Below are 25,495 nucleotides of genomic sequence, written 5' to 3'. Positions count from 1 at the left end.
CTTGAGCTCATAAATTCAGCAAAGTGGTGGGAAACAAGATTAATGTGCAAAAATCAGTAATGTTTCTATACACAAGCAATGACTTAACTGAGGAGACAATTAAGGAAAATATTCCATTTAAAATAGCAACTAAGGAGATCAAGTATCTAGGAATGGACTTTACTAGAGATGTAAAGGACCTGTACACAGAGAACTACATAACATTGCCAAAAGAAATCAAAGAAGATCTAAACAGGTGGAAAGACATTCTATGCTCATGCATAAGAAGGTTAAATGTAGTTAAAGCGTCAATCCTACCCAAATTGATCTACAGATTCAGTACAATATCAATCAAAATTCTTACAATCTACTTTGAAGACTTGGAAAAGCTAGTTATCGAATTCATTTGGAAAGGAAAGAGATCATAAATATCTAAAAATATCCTAAAAAAAGAAGAACAAAGTGGGAGGATTAACACTTCCTGATTTTAAAGCTTATTAGAAAGCCACAGTGGTCAAAACAGATGGAGTCACACAAAGACAGAAGTATTGACCAATGGATTCAAATTGAGAGTGAAGAAATAGACCACCAAAATCTATAGTCAATTGCTCTTTGACAAGGCCCCCAAATCCACAGAACTGGGACAGGATAGTCTTTTCAATAAATGGGGAGAACTGTATATCAACAGCTAAATGAATGAAAGAGGACCCTTACCTTATACCCTATACAAAAATTCACTGAAAGTGGATCAAAGACCTAAATATAAGGGCCAGTAACATAAAACTACTATGATAAACTATAGCAAAACATTTTCAAGAACTAGCCATAGGAGGTAGCTTCCTAAACTTTATACCCAAAGCCCAAGCAAGAAGGACAAAAGATAAATGGAAATTCCTCAAACCGAGATGCTTCTGTGCTTTAAAAGACTTTGTCAAAAAAATGAAGAGACAGTCAACTCATTGGGAAAAAATATTTAGAAATTATGTATTGGATAAAGTTTTGATATCCTGTATACATAAAGAAATCATACAACCCAACAACAGAAGAACAAACAACCCAATTATAAAATGGGCTAAAGATATGAATAGACATTTTCCCAAAGAGCAAATACAGATGGCTAAAAAGCACATGTGAGACAGTAATTTTCACTAGCTATAAGTGAAATGTAGATCAAGACTATAATGAGGTATCTCTTCATACCTATAAGAATGGCTGCTGTTATACAAACAGGAAACCACAAATGTTGGAGAGGATGTGGAGAAATTGGAACACTTATTTAATGCTGGAGGGAATGTATAATGGTGCAGACACAATGGAAGGCAGTTTGGTTATTCCTTAGAAAGGATTTTTGATTTTGGACATTATCCCTGATGCCTGCTGGATGGAGGTGGCTGAAGGATACACTGCCTGAGGATTAGATTGGTGAATTGTGATATATACATATGACGGAATATTGTGCCACTACTGAAAAGAATGAAGTTATAGGCATGCAATGAGGTGAATAACCTACAGGACATTATCTGGTGCAAAATAAGCAAGGAACAAGGGAACAAATATTGTATGGTCTCTTTTAGAAAATAGTTATATGAAAAATGGGGCCTAGATTCTAAGCTCTTATAGCAGTCACATTTATTCCAGAGCTGCTAATGTTATTTCTAGATTATGAGATGCTGTGCTATATATGTATAACCTGGTATCTCCCTGGAACTTTAAATACCTGTGTGAAACCTAAGACTCAGAGCTGGAGTTCTGCAGCTGGGAAAGTCAGCATTGCTGCATACAACAACTGTTAAAGAAACCAAAAAAGAGATCAGCCTTCGATTAGAGATAAGAACGAAGTCAATAGGTCAGGCCTAGGTAAATCAGAATACAGGGGTAAGGAAGATATTGTCTATATTTTAGAACTTTGCCTACTGTATGAAATGAAAGGAAGAGAGGTTTATTTTGTCCAAAACCTCAATTTTCTGTAGCTCATGATCTAACTTAATATGTCTGGATAGCTCATTTAAATAACCAAAACACGTGGAGCCCAGAATGGGAATGAAGGCTTGTAATTCTTTATAGCTTAAGGTAATACCTAGATACATCCCAGGGTATGTTCGGCAGTTAATTAAAAAATATTAGCAAAATACCATGAGGGATGTGAGAAAAAATATGGAACTATTAAGCTTTACCACTTGGGAACCCCCAGATACTGTTTGAAATAATAGGGACTCTCAAGTTGATAGGCCAAGCTTTTGATCTTGAGGCTTGCTTTTGTGAAACTTATTCCCATAGCCAAGAACCTAAGCCTACCTACATTGCATCAAACTATACAGATGCAACATTGTCAACTTCAGACCCCCTGAGCCCGTCTGTGTCTTTCTTTCTCTCCTTCTTCCTTTCTTTCTTTCTCATCATTCCTTAATATCCTTCGAACTCCGTTTCAATAGGAAGCAACATACCTATAGTTATGCCTGAGAGTTACTTCCAGAAAACCTCTTTTGTTGTTCAGTTATGGCCCCTATCTCTCTTTCTAATTCCGACTCTGCAAGTAAAATCATTACTCTCCCCATTTGTGGGACATGACTCCCAGGGATGAACCTGGCCCTGGCATCATGGGATCTACAAAAACTTCCTGACTAAAAAGGGGAAATTAAATGCAAAAAATAAGGTATCAGTTGCTAAGGGAGTTCAAATAGTGTTGAGAGGCTATTCTGGAAGCTACACTTATGCAAGCTTTAGCTAGATAGTGCTAATTTTTACGGTTTGCCAAACACCAACCAAAACCATTCCTGTTAACCTTAAAGAACACCTACGGCTCTGTCTGGGATTCGAAAAAAGTTCCAATTACTTTACAGAACCTACAACCTTTAGATGTTTTTCTAGCCAGATAAGTCCTGAAACTCATAAGGCCCAGCCTCTCCAAGATCATCAACTAGTTCCATCCCCCTACCCCATATTACTGACATCCTTTTCCAACATGAAAAAGTTAGAATGGACAGATCCCAAATATCCCTAAAGACTGGGAGAAGGGTAAAAGGGGAAGCAGAAGTTATGACAGAAGAGATAGGATTTAAACAAATGAGTTTGATTGCTGAATCATTATAATGATATTTCTTTTAATACGCAGGGTCTTGGAGCAGCTAGAAGGAAAATCCTAAAATTGTGGAACAGTAACCCATACGAAACTCTGAAATCTGTTCTATAATTACTTGATACAATGTACTTTGAAATTTACTTTTTTTGCATATAGTTTTCACAATTAAAACATTTTTAAAAAAGAAATTAATGGGAAAGTGATTTTTTTTCAGTGTTTTAAGGCCTAATAGTACAATGCATTGGATATTTTTGTTTGCTTGACTAAAGTGTTAGGGGTTACTCTGTGGCCTTGGGGTCACATAAGTCTTTTTAAATCATCAAGTGTAGGCCTTTTCTTGATAGTATATATAGGTTGTGTATAGCTTGTGTATATCTTAATGCTGTCCTAAACCTTGATGCTTTGTATCTTTGAAAGATATAAAGTATTATGAAGAGGTAGAGACACAAGAGGAAGCTCTAAATAAAAATAGAGGAAACTAGTTCACAATGAGCATAGTGCAAGATATATCTAGCATCTAACAGCTTCAATAGTGGTATGCAAATTTAATTTGGAATGAAATTTAATTAGGTATGAAAGGCAGTATTGTGTAAAAGTAAAGAAAACAGAATCTGAATTCGTACAGCCTTTGTTGGAATCTGGGCTTTGCTACTCTGTAGCTGTGTAACTTGGATAAGTTATTTACATCCTTCAACCTCAGCATTAGTTTTCTTATCTATAAATAGGGTAAATAATAACAGCTAACCATAGTAGAGTTGTTAGGATTAAATGAGATACAATGCATGGGAAAAGTTTGGAGAATTATCTGGTCATAGTAAATATTTGATACATACTACTTTTAAAAATTATTGAGATTAAAAATAGTATTACCTGATATAATTCAATATTGTTTATACTAGGTGCATTAGTTTGAAGCTGCTATATGCCCCAGAAAAGGCCATGTTTCTTTAATCCATAACTGTGAGTGCAGACCTGTTCTGGGTGGGAACTTTTGATTATGTCATTTCAATTGAGATGACCCAACCCATTCAAGGTGGGTATTCATCCTTTTACTGGAGTCTTGTGTGAGAGGATAAAGGACACAAAATACCCAGAGACAGTATAGAGAGAAAATGCAGAGAAGGTAAGAGATAAGGACACACCCACAGAAACTGAGAGACGAAGCCACTGAAGTCAGAAACTGAAGGCAACAAAACCTAGGAAAGAAAGACTAGCTGAAGTTGGCCACATGCCTTCCCATGTGATAGAGATGTCTCAGATGCCAGCAGCCCTTTCTTAGTGAAGGTATCATACTGTTTGTGCCTTAATTTGGACATTTTCATGGCCTTAGAACTGTGAATATTTGAGCTAATAAATCCCCATTGTAAAAGCCAACCCATTTCTGTTATATTTCATTCTGGCAGCTTTAGCAGATGAAAAACTAGGGATTCCTAATTTTCACTTTTGATCAATTTGGTAACCACTGTGCTAGAGGCTGAGCCATTCTTTTCTCATGTGAAAATTTTATAAATGACTCACCTCCATCATTGTCCAGGTTATCGCCACAAAGCATTTCCATGACAACGTTGCAGCCTGTCCCACTCCAGCCCACCTGACACACACAGTGCCAACCATTTTGATCCAGGGTACATCTCCCATTTCCAAAGCAGAGTCCCGGACAGCCATCTGAAAAGACAGCAGAGTGTGACAATCACAGAGACATTGGAATGGGATTGGCCAACAATGATGCATCTGACTATTTGGAAGCATTTAACGATTTGGGTTCCATTCAGACAAGTGTTGGATAAATGGAAAAGGGTTTGATTGCTTGAAAAACCTTCCCAGGGAACTTGTTATTCCTTATTCTGCAATGTTTTCCCTTAGACAGCCAATTAAGCATTATTAATGCTAATCCAAATACCCAACCTCTGGTTCAGATAGGATGAAAACTATGTTGTAAACAAGGAATGTTTTTTTGTACTTTAAAAAGATTATCTATTCATGTCAATTAAAACTAGATACATTTGCTACCTATCATAGTTTGCCAAACCCCAACCAAAACTATTCCTGCCAACCCTAAAGAACACCTAGGTCATTTATATGAGATTATACAAAGGTTACATGCACAAGAGTTACTTTTCAGAAACTTACAAGCTCCAGATGGGTCCCTGGACCAGATAAGTCCTGAAATGCAAAGGGGTCAGCCTCTCCAGAACATCAACTAGTTCCATTCCCCTATTCCATATTATCGACAGTCCCTTCCAACCCGAAAAAATTAGAATGGGCATAGCCCAAGTACCTTTAAAGTGTGGGAGAGTGATCAAAGGTGATGGTGGAGTTCTACAGACAAGTTGTGTTTTAACAAGTGAGTATGAATGCTGAATCAGTATACTGATATCTCTTTTAGTCTCTAATATCTTTGAGCAGCTAGAAATAAAAACCTAAAATTGTGGAATTGTAATCCACAATTCCGCAAACTCTGAAATCTGTTCTACAACTAATTGTTGAAATTTATTACTTTTTTATATATATGTTATTTTTCACAAAAAGAAAAAAAGTCAATTATGATGGTAAATGCACAGCTATATAATGAAATTGTGAACCGTGGATTGTACACTTTGGATTACATGATATGTGAATATATTATATATTCTCTCTCTATATATATTATATATAACAGGATATATAATATATAATATCCTGTTATATTATATATCCTGTTTTATATATATATATAACAGGATGTGTGCTACTAATGTCTAATTATAATCAACAAGTTGGAAAAAGAGAGTTTCTATGAAGAGAAATTCTCCCTAACTATATCTAGTCAGTGCTTATTTTTCCATTGTCATGTATTGCTTCAGGAGATAAGTATGTTGGTATAAAGTTCAGACAATACCATTAAATATTTACTCATATGGTGTCTTTGAAATGTGCAGCAGATGTTTTGAATCTATTCATTTTTTCTCTTCTGGGGAAATTTTATTATTAATTTTTAATTATTGATAAGAGGGCTAAAGATCGAATGTTTTAGTTTTCTGGCATCTCTCTCAGAAGCTAGCATAATATTGTGCCTGTCATATGTGCTCAGTGAATGTTTGTGGAATTAATGCATGTTATATTTAGACTATCTAAATTCTAGAGAAAACTGGATAAATAGAGTCAAGAGGAAACAGTTGTGTTTGAATGACTTTTATCCACTGGTAAAGCAGAAACACTGACACTAGTCCCTCTTTAGAATTTTAATTTCTGAGGGATGTCTTATTCTTTATACTAGTGGTTTAGAGTTGGGCTGTTCCAAATGGCAAGTGAGCATGTGCCAAATGCTCAGTGAGCAAATGAACAGAGACAGCAATAATGGCACATAGCTTCTGGAAATTTTCCCAGTAATAATACAGGACCAGATCTGGATTTTACTTGAGATAATCTAATCAATAATCTTTTCCTTTTCTGTCTTTGAAGGAAAATTCCCAAAGTGTAAAGAACAAAAGAATAATTAAAAAAAATCTGTGTAAGTAACCCAGAGTTCCTTCTAAGTCATTTTCCAAGTAGCTATGAACAGATCATAGTAAGAAGACTCTTTTAAAATAAAATGACATATATATGTTATAAATATCACCAAAGAAATGGCATAGGATGTATATATATATGTTTCTCAATATACATATATATTTATAAATATCTCACCAAGAAGTGTTATAAAAATATATATATGTTATAAAAATATATATGTTATAAATATATATATACATAAATATATGTTATAAAAATATATATACATGTTAAATATATGTTATAAATATCACCAAAGAAGTGGCATAGGATATATATATACATATATATGGATTTGAGAAAAAAATTTGTCTAATTCCATTCTGATGGATATACAGTGGATAAGGAGAAATCAGGGATAATTTGGGGCAAATTCAACCTTCTGAGCTTAAGGTAATGATGAAAGGACCTAGGATATCTGACAGAAAAACCCTTGCTGTCTCTGTTAGTGGCAGTTGCCTGGTTGGGATGGATGATGGGGTAGTCCTGGTGAGACAATTTGTCTGCCCTTGTAAGGATATTGTACATAGACTTACATCTATATGGCTGTGTAAAAGAAAATGGTCAGATACCCACCTAAAACTTATTCAGTTAATAATTTCCTGTCTGTTTGCATTATGCACATAGATAACCACAACCACACATACACACAAACAAAATTCAACATAAGGACAAGGAAAACAAATTTAAAACTGCTTATCAGTCCATTATATATCATAGCAAAAGTGACTTTTTGATATCAAATATCAAACTACTTTTTAGTCCAACTGCTATAGCATGAATCTGAAATATAATACTTAAATAAGATTGCCAGAACAAAAGGAAAAAAAACTCACCACCCTTTCTTTCCCACATGCATATTTTCTTTTAAAAATATTTGTCTGTTATAAAACTGATGAGAAAAATCTTACCTCGGACAGCATCTAAGTAGTGAGCTAAAGAGTGAGAAGGAAAAAAGAGAATGAATGATTTTTCTAGGAGATCAAAGCTATACAACACGTAATAATGATTTACCATCTGTTGCCAGGGAGAAGAACAGCAAACTGTGAATTGCTGAAATGCCTGCAGCTCAAAAGATGGTACACTGGCCTGTGCAGTTTATGAATAATATTTTCTGTGGGAAAGATATTAAGCTTTTCTGCAAGGAACATTATTAGACTTATTAAAAGTATTGAATTTCATTAAAAGTATAAGACCTGCATTGTCACATTTCAGGAATAAGTTTCATGAAAGACAACTAACTTGAACCTTTTATTAGTAATATCTTTAGAAGGGAGTTCTGTAGAAACCACCTTTGGTAATCATTACAGTATTTAAGTCCTCTTATGTGAAGGTAATAAACTCACTGTGGTGGGAATGTAATTATCTAGGCTGCACCTGAATCTCAGCCCTTTCCACCTTTTTAAAAAATTTTAAATATTTTCCACAGTCACAGAACAACACTTACTGTGGTAGAGTAGTAATGCAGTTTATTAAGATTATACATTACACACATACACACACACACTCACATACACATTACACATTACTTTGGCCAGTTCCAATCATTATAACAAAATACTTTAATCTAAAAATGAAAGCTGTAGTACAGGCTAGTGGGAAAAAAGCCCACAAACAATGACTTGGGTATCCAGAAGCCCACACTTGACTTTGTTCTGCACACATTTTCTGAGTGGTCAGAGAATGCCACTGGAATACTCTGTGATGCACTTTCCTTACCAAAGAGTGGTAGCAGAACTTACCCGTTTATATATGCAAGAAAAATTTGTGGAAGATAGAATATATCAAGGGCTTTGAATTTTTCAAATAAAAAAAAGTATTTTATTATTGAAACTTATTATTGTGTCTTTTATAGTGTTAAGATCACGTAATAGATTATTTTATAAGCTTTTCCATGTGCACAGACTGCTCTTCTTCCAGGTAGCATCCTGAAAAGTTGTGAAATTGGTGACAAGAGATGAGAGAGGGTGGATGCCTCAGTACTTACACTGCTGGATAAACAACTCAACCCAGATATTCTATTCAAAGAGTGCCTTCCACATATACATTAAAGAAAGCCTCTAATGATTTTGAATGGCCCCTGTTACAGTAGTCCCATTTAGTGAAATTGCTTCTAAGTGCTTTTATCTACTTTTCAAAAGGAAAAATGGGCAGTGAATGTTACCTTCACAACAAAAGCACTTCTTTTATTAATTAATGAATGGATCATCCAATGTGTCATCTTTCATTTGAGTAATTCAAAGCACTGAGAAGCAGAAAATATAAGAACTACAAAAGTAATGTTAAAAGAAATAACTCAAGATATAAGTAGAATATTTTCAACAGGAGAGGAAACCTCCCAGTTCAGAAAGCCTTCAAATTCTCCTCCTTCTCTTTTCAACCTCAAATTATACTAAAAGCCTGGCTATTGATGCACGAGATCGCCTTTACTTCTTCAATTAATCCAATTCACTTTGCTCAAAGTATAGCAGTACTTACCAATTGTGCAGTGGTCGCCCTCCCATCCAGGGCTGCACTCGCATTTTCCATCTTTACATTGGCCATGCTCAGCACAGTGAGAGTGACAAGAGCGCTCCTCACATGTTGGTCCTACCCAGCCTTCTTCACATTGGCAAATTCCCCTGGAGCAGACGCCATGGCTACCACACTCCATGGTACAGATCTCTGGGGAATTCAAAGACAATGTATTGAATATTTTATTAAAACCAGCATACACTTTTCCAAAAGACATTAGAATTACCAAAAACACCTCAATGGATATTTACATTTTATATATATACTCATTTGAGTGACCTTCCAAAGAGCTGTATAGAACAGGAAATACAATATAAACTCCAAGTCAAATAGATTTTATGAAGTCCATAAAATGATAACATCATTCAAGGCTTAGAAATGAACTCAATGTCAAACAGATGTTAAATGTATTTCATTAAAAAGTCATTAATTTCACAGATAATATTGCAGAAGTTTTATAATGTTTTAATAAATTTGGGAGTGTGGATAGTAAAAGAGTGGCCTAGTTTCATTCAAGAAAACAAGTTATAAATTAGAAAGACGATAAATTTGTAAAAAAATGTTCATGATATGCAAAAGGTAAAGCTGCCAATGATGGCAATTAACTGGCTTTCCTGATCATACTAACAATATTCACATAGCTTAAGTCTTCAAAATAACTCTTGGTTAGTGAAAATATACAATTTTCTTGAAATGTAACTCACTATCTAACCAATATAACAGTGGTGCATACTGCCCCTGCCAAAATCCTCTCCTCTGTTCCTTTAACTTTTTGTTGTGAAGCAATTGAATGGTAATAAAATCACAACAGTAGAGAAGCCAAAATAAAAATTGGGCAAGTCCTTTTCTTCTTAAATTATTTTGCTAGAGAATTATAAGTTGAATAAAAGCTTATTACTAGAATGTTTTAGGTACAATTGGTCTTCTATCCTTAAAGGTGAAGCGGGTATTCTGTAAGTCAAGTTGTCTATCTCCTATAGTCTCAATTTCTGAAATTGGTTTTGGATATTAAGAGGTACCTAGATATGATTATGTTAATATTACTCTATTATCAGATAATGTTGAGTAGGTGAGAAGATTTTGATAAAACAAAAGTTATGGATTTTCTTACAATTTGGATCAATTTGCTCACCAATTTATTTCAAAGTATTTTTTGAGGGCCAGGGTATGGTGCAAAGACTAGTGGATTTGAAATAAGGACACCTGAATGCTTAATAGCTGTGTGTCCTTTGGAAAATCACTAATATATTCTCTTAGTCTCTCTGTGTGTAACTGTACAATGGAAGTAGAAACATCTACACTATTGGGGTGTTAGGCAGATTTGAGATATATTTTAGAGGTAGAAAGAACAGGACTTCCTCAAGATTGGATACAGAGAATGAAGGAAAGGGAAGAATAAACATTTTGACTTAAATAACTGGGTCAATAATGCTGCCATTAATGAAACGGGAAAAGCTAAGGGAAGAAAAAAGTGGAATACTGAACAGGTTAGATTTGAAATATATGTAGAGAGATAAGCCTACTAAAATTGTTAGGTAAGCAGTAGGATCTATGAATCTGAGATATAAAATTGGCAATCTTTAGAATTTAGGTGATATTTAAAAGCATGGAACTGGGAGATATCCCTAAGTAGAGAAAATAGAAGAGTCCCAGGACTGAGCTATTGGGTACTTAGTAATTTAAAGATCAGACAGAAAAAGAGGAAATAACAAAGGAGACTGAGAAGGAGAAGGCAGTGATAGAAGGAAATCCAGGAGATTGTGCTGTAAGCAAGACCAAGTCAGACATTTTTAAAGAAATACTGAGTAGTTAACAGTGTCTAATGTTGCTGAAAGTTCAATTAAGACAACAAAGGAAGAGTCCATTGGATTTAGCAACACAGAAATTGTTGGTGACTTTTGGAAGTGCTATATTGATAAAATGGTAGCTGTAAAGCCAGACTGGAATAGGTGGAAGAGTGAATGTAAAGCTGTATGGGAGACCATCAGCTTGTAAGGGAACTCAGGAAATACAAAGAGGGCTCAGCCTGATAAGTGCTAGCTCAAGGATAATTATCCTGAAATAGTACCTGGTCCTTATATCTTGGTCCTGAGTCTCTGAATGATAATTTGGATTTATAATTTTTATTTTTTAGTGAACCTGAAGATGTAATTCTGCTCTCCTTAGTTGCTCCCCACTCCAGACACTAATAAATGAATTGGCAAAGGTCTTTCTAAGACCAGAAAGCTAACTGGCCAAAGCCAATCAAGTCAGAGTGGACTGGAACAATCAGAGGCAAAAACATTCCATAAATTGCTTTCTACAATTACAAAGTTTAGGCATAGAGTAATATATCATTCTGGTTATTGCCTGATAAATAATAGGACTATATGAATGGTATTGGCAAAATGGTTGACTAGGCTATTCTTAAACCACCACCACATAAACCCTTAGAGATGTTGGATATGATATAACAAGTTTTAAAATGATATGTCTTAGCTCAGAAGAAAGAAAAATCCTCAAATGCTAGAAACAGAGAGGATGCTAACAGCCAAAGCAATAGATCTATAAGTCAATCTACTGTCAGCCTTAAGAGTAATGGCTAGGGACTTAGGCATTTATGCCCATGAAAGGAAGAGAGATGAGGCCTTTGGCACATCTAAGATGGAGAGCTGTACTGAACTCTTGCAGCCCTGGAAAGCTCAATTCTCAAAGAGATGGGGGCTAATAAACTCTATACACTATCCGAAAGAGATGGCAAAGATGCATTGATTATATAAAATAATAATAATAATAAGTAATGTAGGGGGCATAAAACAATGTAGAAATAAAATACTTCTATATAATAGTATATAAGATGGAGTGTCCTGAATGAAGTATTTCAAAAGCCCCAGTGTTATTCAAGAGTTCAGTAAGAAATACTTTGTCTAGTATGGATATAACAATTAAAGATGGAAGTTTATTTCTAATAATTGTGACCTAAGTAATCTTCACTATTGCCTCATGATGAGCACTAGAACATCTGAATAGATTATATTTTTAAAATATTTAAGAAATTACTGGAGTTCACAAAGCAATAAAGAATTACTAGGAAAATATCCAAGAGAAAAAAAATCCCAAAATTGAGCCTTGCATTTGAAGATGTCTTTACATTAAAAGGTCTCTTAATCCAGTCAGAGGCAGTTGGAAAGCTCAGATGCTAGGCAAGGCTTTTAATAGTCTCATGAGGCAGAAAAAAATATTTGAATAGATAATGACTAAGAAATTTCCAACACTAAAGAAATCAAGCCAAACATATAAACCGAAATTGAAGAAACTTAAAGGACAAAAAAAATTTACAGTCATAGTACTTTAATACACCTTCCCATCAACTGATAAGAAATAGTAGACAACACATCAGAGAGGATATGGAATATTTGAGGAGTATGATTAACAAATGTGACCTAATTGACACATATTAGAACAGTGAAATCAGTGACTGCAAAATACATATAATTTTCAAGTGCATACAGAACATTTACAAATATTTGAACATGTACTGGGTTATAAAGCAAGTATCAATATATTTCAAAGTATTAAATCAATATATAGCATGTTTTCTGCCCACTGTAGAATTAAACTTGAAAGACAACCGTTAAATACATATGTTTGGAACTTAAGAAACAAACTTCTGAATAAACTGTAGAACAAAGAATAAATCACAAGGAAATTAGAAAATATTTGAAATAAATGACGAAGATGATACCACATATTAAAATTAATGCAAAGCAGTTAAGCCCATGTCTATAGGAACATATATAAGATGGAAAGGAAAACCAGGTAAAATTTAATGAACCAAACACCCATTATAAGAAATTAGAAGAAGAGTAAAGTAAATTCAAAGAAAGTAGATGGAAGAAAATAGTAGCTATAAGAGCTGAAATCAATTAAAACAGGAATATATATACCACAGAGATGATCAATAAAGCAAATAGTTGATGATTTGCATGGACCAATAGAACTGATAAGCCCCTGGTTGGACTGATGAAGAAGAAAAGACAGAAAACCCAAATAACTAATAACAGGTACAAAAAAAATGACACCACTAGAGATCCTACAGGCATAAAGTATCATAAGAGGGAATTACAATGTTTTGTCAATACATATGCAATGTTAGAGGAAATGGACAAATTCCTTAAAAAACATATCAAAGTATAATGAAATCAAGAAGAAACAGAAACTTCAAAATTAAAGTTTTATAGTTTTTTTTAATATAAAAACTTCTATTTTATAAAGGGACTTATCCACAATAAAAATATTTTCACAATGAAAACTCCAGATTCAGGTGATTGCACTTGAAAATATAACAAACTTTTAAGGCAGAAAAACTGTCAATCTTACATAAGCTTTTGCAAATAATAGAAAAGAAGAACAACTTCATAAGTTGTTTTATGAGATTAGCATAACCCTGTTATAAAATTCTGACAAGGCATTATAAGGAAAAAAAACATACAGGCCAATCTCACTCAGGAATATAGCTGAAAAAATCCTAAAGAAAATATTAACACAATAAATCCAGCAATTCAAAACAAGAAATAATATACAACGACCAATTTGTTTATTCTAGTAATGCAAAATTGCTTTAACATTTGAAAATTAATGGAATAAAACAAAATAATATTCTCAACAAGATACATAAAAACTATTTTATAAGATATTAAACTTCCATTTATGATAAAAATTTCTAGCAAACTAGTCTTTAAAATCCTAATCTGATATACATTAGCTTCACAAACCTCAGAGCAATCATACATAACAGTGAAATTTTGAAAGATTTCCTCTATTATTGAGACTGAGAAAAGATGCTCATAATCATCCCTTCTATCCAGTGTAATTTTTAGAGGTCCTTGTCAGTACAATGGGGCAATAAAATGAGTATAAAAACTATAAAGGGATAAATAAAACCATAATTATTCAAAGACATCAATAATAATTACAAAATTTAAAATTACCATTTACCTGGCATTACCATTTACAATAAGATCAAATTATCATACATCTAGTAATAAATATAACAAAAGATGTGCAATAGCTACACAACAAAGATGACAAAACTTTATTGAGTGAAATGAAAGAGCTGAATAAATGGCAAACTATACCATGCTCAAGCATGGGAGAATTCAATAGTGATAAATGTCAATTTTCCCCAAATTGTTCTGTAGATTCAATGCAACCCTAGTAAAAATCTCAGCAGTTTTGTGGGCTTTTATATGTATGTGTGTATGTGTGTGTGTGCGCATGTGAAAACTGACTACCTAAAGAAAGAAGTAGAATAACATGAGAGGGTCTACACTAACAAATATCAAGAATTTCAAGGCCATGTTAATTTAGATAGTAGGTATTGGTACTATGGCAAGTAGACCAATGAGAGTGAAGAGAGTCCTAAAGCTGACCCATATGCATAAGGACACTTGATTTATGGCCACGGTGGTACTGCAGATACATGGGAAAAGATTATTGTTTTTCATTAAATGGTGCTGGGGAAATTGGATATCCACCAGAAAAAAAATATTAATCTCTATTTGACCATACATAAAACAATGCCAAACAGAATTTATTATGTGCAAACCAACAAATCTTCTAGAACCCATCATAGGAGAATAATTTTATGATCTTAGGATAGAAACAGATTTCTTAAACAGTATTACAAAAAGTACCAAGCATAGAGGTAAAAATAACAAATTGGATGATATCAAAATCAAGAACTTTTTCTTATCAAAAAACACTGAGGCTTCCGGGAAGATGGGCGACTAGAGTGGCTCAAGATTAGCCCTGCTCCACTGAAAGTTTGGAGAGGGGACAGGAGAGTGATTGAGGCAGTGATTCGGGAGTGTGGCTGGCCTGGGAGAGCCATCTGCACCACATGTGGCAGCCCTGGTTGCAGAGGCTGAGGAACTGAGAGGCAGAAAGCTGGAGCCTGGTGCAGAGGCATGGAGCTGTGGAGCCTGCTAGAGTGCAGACTGGAACACACAACTAGGAAGTAAGCCAGACCACATTCTTCGGGTGCACTACCCTCACCAGCACAGCCCTGTGACCGGTGACTCACCCTACACCCCACGCACCTGAATCCCATTACCCTCTTCCATTCAACATGCTCCAGGTGCTCCCACCCCACCAGCCCCCAGTGCTCTTACCTGCCACCCACCCTCACCCCAAGTGCAGCCCAACTCACCTCTCCTGCATACCTCCCAAGCACTACCTCTCCCTCCTTGTTCCCTGCAGGCTGTTGCCAGCACATAAAGGTTGCAGGCACTAACCTCCATACCTAGCTAACCTGCACCCCACCCAGAGTGTCGCACAGCCTCACCCCATCCTCCCTAAGCTCAGCGCATCCATTTATGGCACTCCCAGGCCTACACATGTGCACAGGAACCCAATCATGTTATTCAGTTCTGGGAACCATACTTTACAGCAGTCCTAGAACCACTCATGCACACAGCCCTCAGTCTCACTTCCAAGCTCTGAGAAAGTGCAGACCTGTGCAGCCAGGTCACATTTGCCCCCAATCCATGAAGGTGTAACACTGACCTGCTGCCACAGCTCTATGCATGTACACAAAGGGCCCTGTACCTTAGACCAGTGCACACCAGGGTTATGCACCCCAGACCAGTGCACCTGCACAGCTACATCCTCCCTGGCTGCTGGATGCCCAAGTTCACAAGCATCAGCATAACATCCCCAACCTGTGCCCATATCTGCCCTGAAACAAATTATCATACTGAGTACTCCACCCCGTGCCCTGCTCCCTGCTGTACAACCATCCCTCAAACACAAGGTCTTAGACTACTGAAAGAAATCAACTCCCAAAGTAAATCAGTCAAGATATTTACATGGGATGAAGACAGCAGACGATCACTAAGCATATCACAATACAGACAGATATAGCTCTGCCTAATGACCAAACTAAAACACCAGAGGAGACACAAACATTTGAGTGACTAATCAAAGATGTTCATATAACTCTACTTAATAAAATAAGTGGGATAGCAAATGACATAAAGGAGATCAAGAAGACAGTAGTAGAAGAGCACAAAGAGGAAATTGAAAGAATAAATGGAAAAATAGCAGATATCACAGAGATTAAAGACTCTGTTGACCAAATAAAAAACATACTAGAGGCACACAACATCATACTTGAAGAGACAGAAGAAAGAATAAGTGATATACAGGACAGAATAATTGACTTTGAAGACTCAAAACAGCAAATGGCTAAAAGGATGGAAAAAATTGGATGGGAACCCTGGGAAATGATAGTCAAAACAAAGTGCACCAATATAGGAATCATTGGTATCCCAGAAGGAGAAGAGAGGATTAGAGAGCTATGAAGAGTAGTTGAGGATATAATGGGGGAAAACTTCCCAAACCTCATAAAGGACATAAATATACAAGTCAAAGAAGCCCAATGAACTCCAACCAGAATAAATCCAAATAGGCCTTCCCCAAGGCATATACTAATCAGTCTGTCAAATGTTGAAGAGAAGCAGAAAATCCTGAAAGCAGCAAGAGAAAAACAATCTACTACATACAAGGGAAATCAAATAAGACTGAGTTCACACTACTCAAATAGCACCCTGGAGATGAGAAGGCAGTGGTATGACATATTCAAGATCCTGAAAGAGAAAGACTTCCAGCCAAGAATTCTGTACCCAGACAAATTGTCCTTCAAAATCGAGGGAGAGATTAAAGTTTTCACAGACAAAGAAGTTCTGAAAGAATTTGTCAACAAGAGACCAGTCGTATATGAAATACTAAAAGAAGTTCTGCTGGCTGAAAAAAACAGACAGGAGAGGGAGGTCTGGAGGAGGCCTGGAGTACAGAATTGAAGAGTACCACTAAGGGTAATTTAAAGAATACAAAAGAAAGTGGGAAAAGTATATATAGATCTGAAAAATAAAATAAAAAAGATTAGATGGTAGATTCAAGAAATGCCTTTTTGATAATAAAACTCTGAATGTTAATGGACTAAATTTACCAATCAAAAGATACAGATTGGCAGAATGGATTAAGAACCATAAACCAGCTATATGCTGCTTACAGGAGACTCATCTTAGACATGACAATACAAAAAGATTGAAGGTGAAAAGATGGAAAAAGATTTTCCACACAAGATGTAACCAAAAAAAGCTGGAGTAGCTATATTAAAATCAGATAAAATAAACTTTAAATGTAAAGACACCATAAGAGACAAAGAAAGACACTATATACTAATTAAAGGGTCAATTCACTTAGAAGATAGAACAATCATAAATGTTTATCCTCCCAATCAAGGAGCTCCAAAGTACATGAGACAGACATTGGCAAAACTGAAGGGAGTAACAGATGTTTCAACAATAATAGTAGGAGATTTCAATACACCATTTTATTGTATAGCTAGAACAACCAGACAGAAAAATAACGAGGAAATGCAGAAGTTAAATAACTTAATAAATGAATTAGACCTAATAGGCATATATAGGTCATTGCACCACAAAGCACAAGGTTATACATTCTCTAGTGCTCATGGAACATTCTCCAGGATAGATCATATGCTGGAGCACAAAACAGGTTATTTAAAATTTAAAAGTATTTAAATTATTCAAAGCAATTTCTCTAATCACAATGGAATGAAGCTGGATCTCAATAATTACCAAAGAATGAGAACATTCACAAATATACGGAGACTAAATAACACACTCTTAACCAACAAGTGGGTCAAGGAAGAAATTGCTAGAGAAATCAGTAGCTATCTGGAGATGAATGAAAATGACAATACAACTTATCAGAACTTATGGGATGTGGCAAAGGCTGTGCTGAGAGGGAAATTTATTGCCTTAAATACCTATATTAAAAAAACAAGAAAGAGCAAAAATCGAGGACTTAACAGCAAACCTGGAGGAACTTGAGAAAGAACAGCAAACTAACCCCAAAGCAAACAGAAGAGAAATAGCAAAGATTAAAGCAGAGATAAATGAATGGCAGAACAAAAGGACAATAGAAAGAATCAATAAAATCAAAAGTTGGTTTTTTGAGAAAATCAATAAAATTGATGGGCCACTAGCAAGACTGACAAAGGAAAAAAGAGAGAGGATGCAAATAAACAAAATCAGAAATGAGAAGGCATGCGTTACCACAGACCCTGAAGAAACAAAAGAAATCATAAGAGGTTACTGTGAACAATCATATGCCAACAAATTAGACAATTTAGATGAAATAGACAAATTCCTGGAGACACACAAACAAGCTACACTCACTCAGGAAGAAATGGAAGACCTCAACAAACCAATCACAACTAAAGAGATTCAATCAGTCATCAAAAATCTTCCTACAAAGAAAAACTCAGGGCCAGGTGGTGTCACAGAGGAATTTTACCACACATTCCAGAAAGAACTAACACCAATCCTGGTCAGACATTTCCAAAAAAAATTGAGGAAAAAGAACACTACCTAACTCATTTTATGAAGCTGATATCATTTTAATACCAAAACTGGGTAAAGATGCTATAAGAAAGGAAAACTACAAGCCAATCTTCCTAATGAATATAGATGCAAAAGTTCTCAATAAAATATTAGCAAATTGAATCCAACTGCATATTAAAAGAATTATACACCATGACCAAGTGGGGTTTATACCAGGAATGCAAGGATGGTTAAACACAAGAAAACAATTAACATAATACAGCACATTAACAAATCAAAAGGGGAAAAAAATCACATGACCATCTCAACTGATGCTGAAAAAACATTCAACAAAATTCAGTAAGGTTTTCTGATAAAAACACCCCAAAATATAGGAATTAAAGGTAACTACCTCAATATGATAAAGGGAATATGTGAAAAAATGATAGCTAGCATCATACTCAATGGAGAGAGACTGAAAGACTTTCCCCTAAGTTCAGGTAAAAGACAAGGAAGCCCACTGTCACCTCTGTTATTCAACATTGTACTAGAAATTCTAGTTAGAGAAATCAGGCAGGACAAAGAAATAAAAGGCATATAAATTGGAAAGGAAGAAGTAAAACTCTCATTATTTGCAAATCATGTGATACTATACCTGGAAGATCCTGAGAAATCTACAGCAAAGTTACTTGAGCTAATAAACAAATTCAGCAAGGTGGCAGGATATAAAATTAATGTGCAAAAACCGGTAACATTTCTATACACAAGCAATGAGCTAGCTGAGGAGACAGTTAAGGAAAAAAATCCATTCAAAATAGGAACTAAAAGAATCAAATGCTTAGGAATGAATTTAACTAGGGATGTGAAGGACTTGTACACAGAAAACTACATAACATTGCCAAAAGAAATCAAAGGGGATCTAAATAGGTGGGAAGTCATTCCCTGCTCATGGATAGGAAGGCTAAATATAGTTAAGACGGCAATTCTCCCCAAGATAATCTACAGATTCAACACAGCACCAATCAGAGTTCCAAGAACCTACTTTGAAGATTTGGAAAAGCTAACTACCATATTCATCTGGAAGCGAAATAGACCCTGAATAGGTAAAAGAATACTAAAAAAAAAGAACAAACTAGGAGGATTTAACATTCCCTGGCTTTAAAACCTATTATAAATCCACAGTGGTCAGAATAGCATGGTACTGGCACAAAGGCAGAATCATTGACCAATGGAATTGAAGCAAGAGGGCAGAAATAGACACCAAGTGTGTGGTCAACTGATTTTTGACCAGGCCCTCAAGTACTCTAAACTGGGACAAAATAGTCTTCTCAATAATTGGGCATGGAAGAACTGGATAGCAATAGCCAAGAGAATGAAAGAGGACACTTATCTTACACCCTACTCAAAAGATTAACTCAAAGTGGATCAAACACCTAAATATAAGAACTAGCACCATAAAGCTTCTAGAAGAAAATGTAGGGAAACATCTTCAAGACCTAGGGAGGTAGCTTCCTAAACTTTACAGCCAAAGCACAAGCAAGAAAAGAAAAAATAGATAAATGGGAACTCCTCAAAATCAAATGCTTCTGCACCTCAAAAGTCTTTGCCAAAAAGGTGAAGAGGCAGCCAACTCAATGGGAGAAAATATTTGGAAATCACATATCAGCCAAAGGTTTGATTTCCTGTATATACAAAGAAATCATACAACTCAACAACAAAAGAACAAACAATCTAATTATAAAATAGGCTAAAATTAGAAATAAGCATTTTTTCTGAAGAGCAAATACAGATGGCTCAAAAGCACTTGAAGTGATGCTCATTTTCACTGGCTATAAGGGAAATGTAGATCAAGACTACAATGAGATATCATCTCACACCTATAAGAATGATTGCTGTTAAACAAACAGGAAACTATAAATGTTGGAGATGATGAGGAGAAACTGGGCCATTTATGCACCTCTGGTGGGAATGTATAATGATGCAGCCACTGTGGAAGACTGTTTGGTGGTTCCCTAGGAAACTAAATATTGAGTTGCCCTATGACCCAGCAATAGCACTACTTGGTATGTACCCAGAAGAGCTGAAAGCAATGACATAAACAGCCATTTTCACACTGATGTTCATAGCAAAATTATTCACAACCACTAAAAGATAGAAAGAAACCAAATGCCTATTAACAGAGGAGTGGATCAACAAAATGTGGTATATACATATGATGGAATATTATGCAGCAGTAAGACAAAATGACATCCTGAAGCACATGACAAGATGGATGAGCTGTGAGGACATAATGTTGAGTGAAATTAGCCAGACACAAAAGGTTAGATACTGTATGATTCCACTTTTATGACCAGCATAAAGTTATAATCAGAGGCTTATAATACAGAATATAGGGGATTTAGAGATAGAAGCTAGAGATGGGTGAACGGTTAGCTAATGAGGTGGAACGCCAATGTAAGAGAATAGATAGGAGTGAAGGTGGTTCACTAGTGGATCTATAAGTAATAATACCATATTAAAGATGAACAAGATTGAAAGGGCTTGTATAGACTTACCTGTCCCACTGATTATCACTAGAAATATGAATTAGTTCTCACGAGAATAATTTCAAAGATATGATTCTTTTACAAAGAGTGTTTAAGTCCAGGGTACAGGGGGAAAACTGATATTGCATTCTATGAGCTACGTTCAAAAGGAAACATCAACCCTACCACAGCAACAGCAGAGATAAATGATGGGGCTAGGAATAAGAGTTAAGAGGCGGTTTAGATTTCTTATTTGGTAAGGGTGTGTTTATTGGTTTTCTTTCTCTTAGGTACAGTGAAATTATCTAAAATTGAGGATGTTGATGGGCTGTGGACTTTGGGACCTCTACATGATGCCTGATGAATGCAGGTGGCTGAAGGGTGCACTGATAGAGAAGTAGATTGGTGAACAATGGTGTATACTTATGAACGAATGTTGTGCTTCCAGCAAAAGAAACAAAGTTGTAAACCATGCAATGATGTGGTTGAACATGTGGGACATTTATTAGGACAAAATAAGCCAGAAACAAAAGAACATGAATGGTATGGTCACCTTTAGAAAATGCTTATAAGAAAACAGGAGCCTAGACTGTAAGCTTTTAGAGCCAACACATTAAGTTCAGAGTGGTGACTATTATTTCTGGATTTTGAGTGGATGTTTTATATGTATAACCTGATATTTAGAGATAAGAATGAAGCCAAACATGTTTGGGTTAAAGTAATTCAGAACATAAGGGTAAGGAAGACAGTGTCTATGTTTTAGAACCTCATATACTCTTTGAGACGAATGGGAGAAAAGTTTATTTGATCCGGAGTTGAACTTTTCTGTAGTACATAATCTAATTCAATGTATCTTGTATAACTCATTTGAACATTGAAACACAGGGAGCCCAGAATAAGAAAAAGGTTCTTTAATCTTGTATAGATTATTGCAATATCCGGCTACATCCGAGAGTAAATTAATCCCCTGAGGGATGGGAGAAAGAATATGGACCTATTAAACCTTAGCATCAGGGAAACCCCTGATACTGTGTCAAACTTTAGGGACACCCAAATCAATAGACCATGCCCTCAATCATGAGGCCTACTCTTGTGAAGCTTATGTAGGGAGCATAGAAGCTTAGACTACCCATAGGCCTGCCTAAGAGTTACTTCTGGAGGACCTCTGTTGTTGCTCAGATGTGGCCTCAGTCTCGTTAAGCCCAATTCTACAAGTGAAATCATTGCCCTCCTCCCTATGTGGAACATGACATCCAGGGATGAAAGTCTCCTTGGCAATGAGGGAGGTGGCTCCCAGGGATGAATACAGACCTGGTACAATGGGATCAACAATTCCATCCTGACAAAAATGGGGAAAAGAAGTGTAATTAATAAAGGATCAGTGGCAGAGTGAGTTCAAATAGAGTTGAGAGGCTACTCTGTAGGTTGCTCTCATGCAAGCTTCAGTTAGACCTCGCTACCTATCATAACCTACCAACCCCCAACCAGGACCATTCCAGCCAATCTTAAAGAACACCTAGGGCAACATATAAGATTCCACAAAGATTCCAGGCACCAGAGAAACTTTCCAGAAACCTACAACCTCCAGATGGGTCCCTGGTCCAGATAAGTCCTGAAACCTAGCCCAGCCTCTCCAGAACATCAGATAGTTCCATCTCCCTACCCCATATTAGTGACAGACCTTTCCAATATCAAACATGTAGAATAGCCATAGGCCAAACACCCCTAAAGAGAGGGATGAAAAAATCAAAGATGATGGTGGAGTTATATAGAGAAGATAGGATTTAACAAATGAATGTGAATGCTGAATCATTAAATTGATATCTCTTAGTCTCCAGTATCTTAGTGCAGCTGGAAGTAAAAACCTAAAATTGTGAAATTGTAACCCATGTCAAAGTCTGAAATATGTTCTCCAGCTAATTGTGGTGCTGTGCTTTGAAATTTACAGCTTTTTTGTATATATGTTATTGTTCACAAAAATAGGAGGAAAAAATGTGATTGTGATAATAAAAAAGTATTTAACCCTCTAGCCTCCTATATTCTGGAGCAGCTAGAAGGAAAAATATGAGAGGACCGTGTGGTAGCCCATGACAAACCCTGGGATCTCTCCTGTAACCACTTGTTGAACAGTACTCTGAAAACTATTGCTTTTTCATTTCTTTGCTTTGTGTATATGCTATACTATACTAAAAAACTTAAAAACAAAACAAAATAAAAGATTGAAAACTCATGCCCCAGAGTGGAAGAATGTATTACCAGCACATATAACTGAGAAAGAGCTTGCATCTAGAATATATGAAGAACTGCTTCAAACAATAATAAAAATACCTACAACCCAATAGAAAAAAGAGGCAAGACACCTAATCAGGTATTTACAAAAGTGAATATTCAATAATCTCATAGAAAGGTACTCAGCACCATCATTTAGAAAGATGTAATTTAAAATGATAATGAGCTACCACTGCACAGTCACTAGAATGATTAAAATTTAAAAGTCTGATAGATGTAAGTGTTGGTAATATTGTGAAGGAATTGGAAATCTCATATATTGTAGGTGGTTGTATAATTTGGTACAGTCATTTTAAAAAACTATTTGACATCATCTGCTAAAGTTGAATATATCTATACCCTGACTCAACAATTCCACATCTCAATATTTACCCAATAGAAAGATAAGTAAGCAAATGTTCACCAATATACACATACATACATATATACACATACATAAATGTCCACAGAAGAATTATAGGTAATAGCCAAAAAATGGAAACAACTCAAGTGTCCATCAATAATAGAATAGATAATTGTGATAGTCATGCAAAGAAGCAGTGTACCACAATTTTGGCATACTAAAATACAACAACATACCATAATATGGATATATATTTTTTAAATATTTAGCAAAATAAAGCAGCCCCAAAATATGAAACTTATAATATCTGGGAAAGAGAGAGACAAAATTGAATATGCAGGTAAACTATGAAAACTAGAGGAGATGATGGTAAAGTTGCTAAGTGCAAGATCAATAGAAAAAATCAACAGTGTGCACACACATTAGGGAGAATTAATTAGAACACGTGATTTTTTAAAGAAGATCCCATTCATAGTAATAACAAATCCATCAAAAATGTTTGACTCTTTTACATTAAATGTCTAAAACTTTATTGAACTTTATTTTACATCTTTTTATGATGTAAAAAGACACAATTGATGTTTATGTCTCACAAGCCTCAATATTATTATGATGTTAATTTTCCTCTAATAGTTTTATTAGTTCAATATCCCAGAGGTTGAAAATCTGATCTTAAAATCCATCTGGAAAAGATGAAGAATATCCAAGAATATTCTGAAAAGGGATATTCATTGGTGTGTTTTATCATGTGTGTGTGTGACTCTTAGCGAAAATGTCCATCAATAAGAAAATGGATATATAAGTTTTAGTGTATTCTACAGTGGAAAAATATAGAGTTAATTTGAATAAACTAGAGGTACAAGTATCAATATGGATAAAGCCTTTAAAACAATGTTGAAGGAAGAAAGATAGCCATCCATTTGAGACTTAAAAATATGTAGAACAATACAATATATTTTCTAGATTTATACATATTTGTGAAAGCCTAGAAATACGTAGGGGAATGATTAAATTTAGGATGATCAGTTTTCACTGCAGGGAAGGGAGGGAAATGGGATCACAAAAGGGTGAATGAGAGACTTTGTTAATATTTGCTAATTTTAAAAATAGAACAGTGGGTATAGAGCTGTTCATTTTATATTATTGTATACACCTGAACTACTTAATTGTAATTGACAAAGAAAAGAAAGAATCAAGAAAGAATACGCTTCTTTAGGGACTGATCTATTGAATAACTAAGTGGGAAATATGAGTTAACTTTACTCTTGCACCCCTTGACACAAAGTCCTCCACAGATAGGAGCCGCACCAGATAACCTGGTTTACAGCTTTAGCACCTCAAGTATCCAGGTGGGAAACAACTTCCTCTGAGTGAAGGAATTATCTAAGAAATAAATGACTACAGATGGAGCAAGATCTCTCACAATAAGCATTCCTCATTTTGAACTGCATCACATTCCTACAATAATATCCAGTTCCAAATGTGATTTTGTGGACTGATTCTAAAATGTCCGTCAATCCCAATTTTCTTACAATAAAAAATGAATGAGTATGGGGGAAAGGAATAATAACAAATAGATTCTGACAATTTATAAACATATTTATAATTTATAAACATGAGAGAAATTATATTTGCCTTCATATATTTGTCTTATGAATAGTTCTATTCCATGTGTAGTATTTATTAACATTGCAGGCTAAAAATATGGCAAAAGAATGCTAAAAAATAAACATTCTTCTGTGCAAATGTATTGTAAAAGGACATGAAAAATATAAGCAGACTTTAAACTCCATTGAGACATTTCATTTTCAATGTTTCTTTATGCATGGTTAGAAGAACTTGT

At 35.2% G+C, this 25,495-nt stretch overlaps 1 protein-coding gene across 1 annotated transcript in view; it reads right to left on the bottom strand.

Moving 5' to 3' along the window:
* Window positions 1–25,495, bottom strand: part of TENM1 (teneurin transmembrane protein 1) — a 1,173,786-nt gene that overhangs the window by 238,451 nt on the left and 909,840 nt on the right. The window contains exons 14-15 of the mRNA XM_077145946.1: window positions 9,068–9,253; window positions 4,577–4,723 (exon numbers count right to left, since the gene is read on the bottom strand). Coding sequence (XP_077002061.1) covers window positions 4,577–4,723; window positions 9,068–9,253 — 333 coding nt within the window. The remainder of the gene's footprint in view (window positions 1–4,576; window positions 4,724–9,067; window positions 9,254–25,495) is intronic.

The sequence above is a fragment of the Tamandua tetradactyla genome, chromosome X (assembly GCF_023851605.1).
Source record: "Tamandua tetradactyla isolate mTamTet1 chromosome X, mTamTet1.pri, whole genome shotgun sequence".
NCBI lineage: Eukaryota > Metazoa > Chordata > Mammalia > Pilosa > Myrmecophagidae > Tamandua > Tamandua tetradactyla.
The sequence above is the reverse complement of the archived record's forward strand: the minus strand, read 5'-3'. Positions and strand labels throughout refer to the sequence as shown.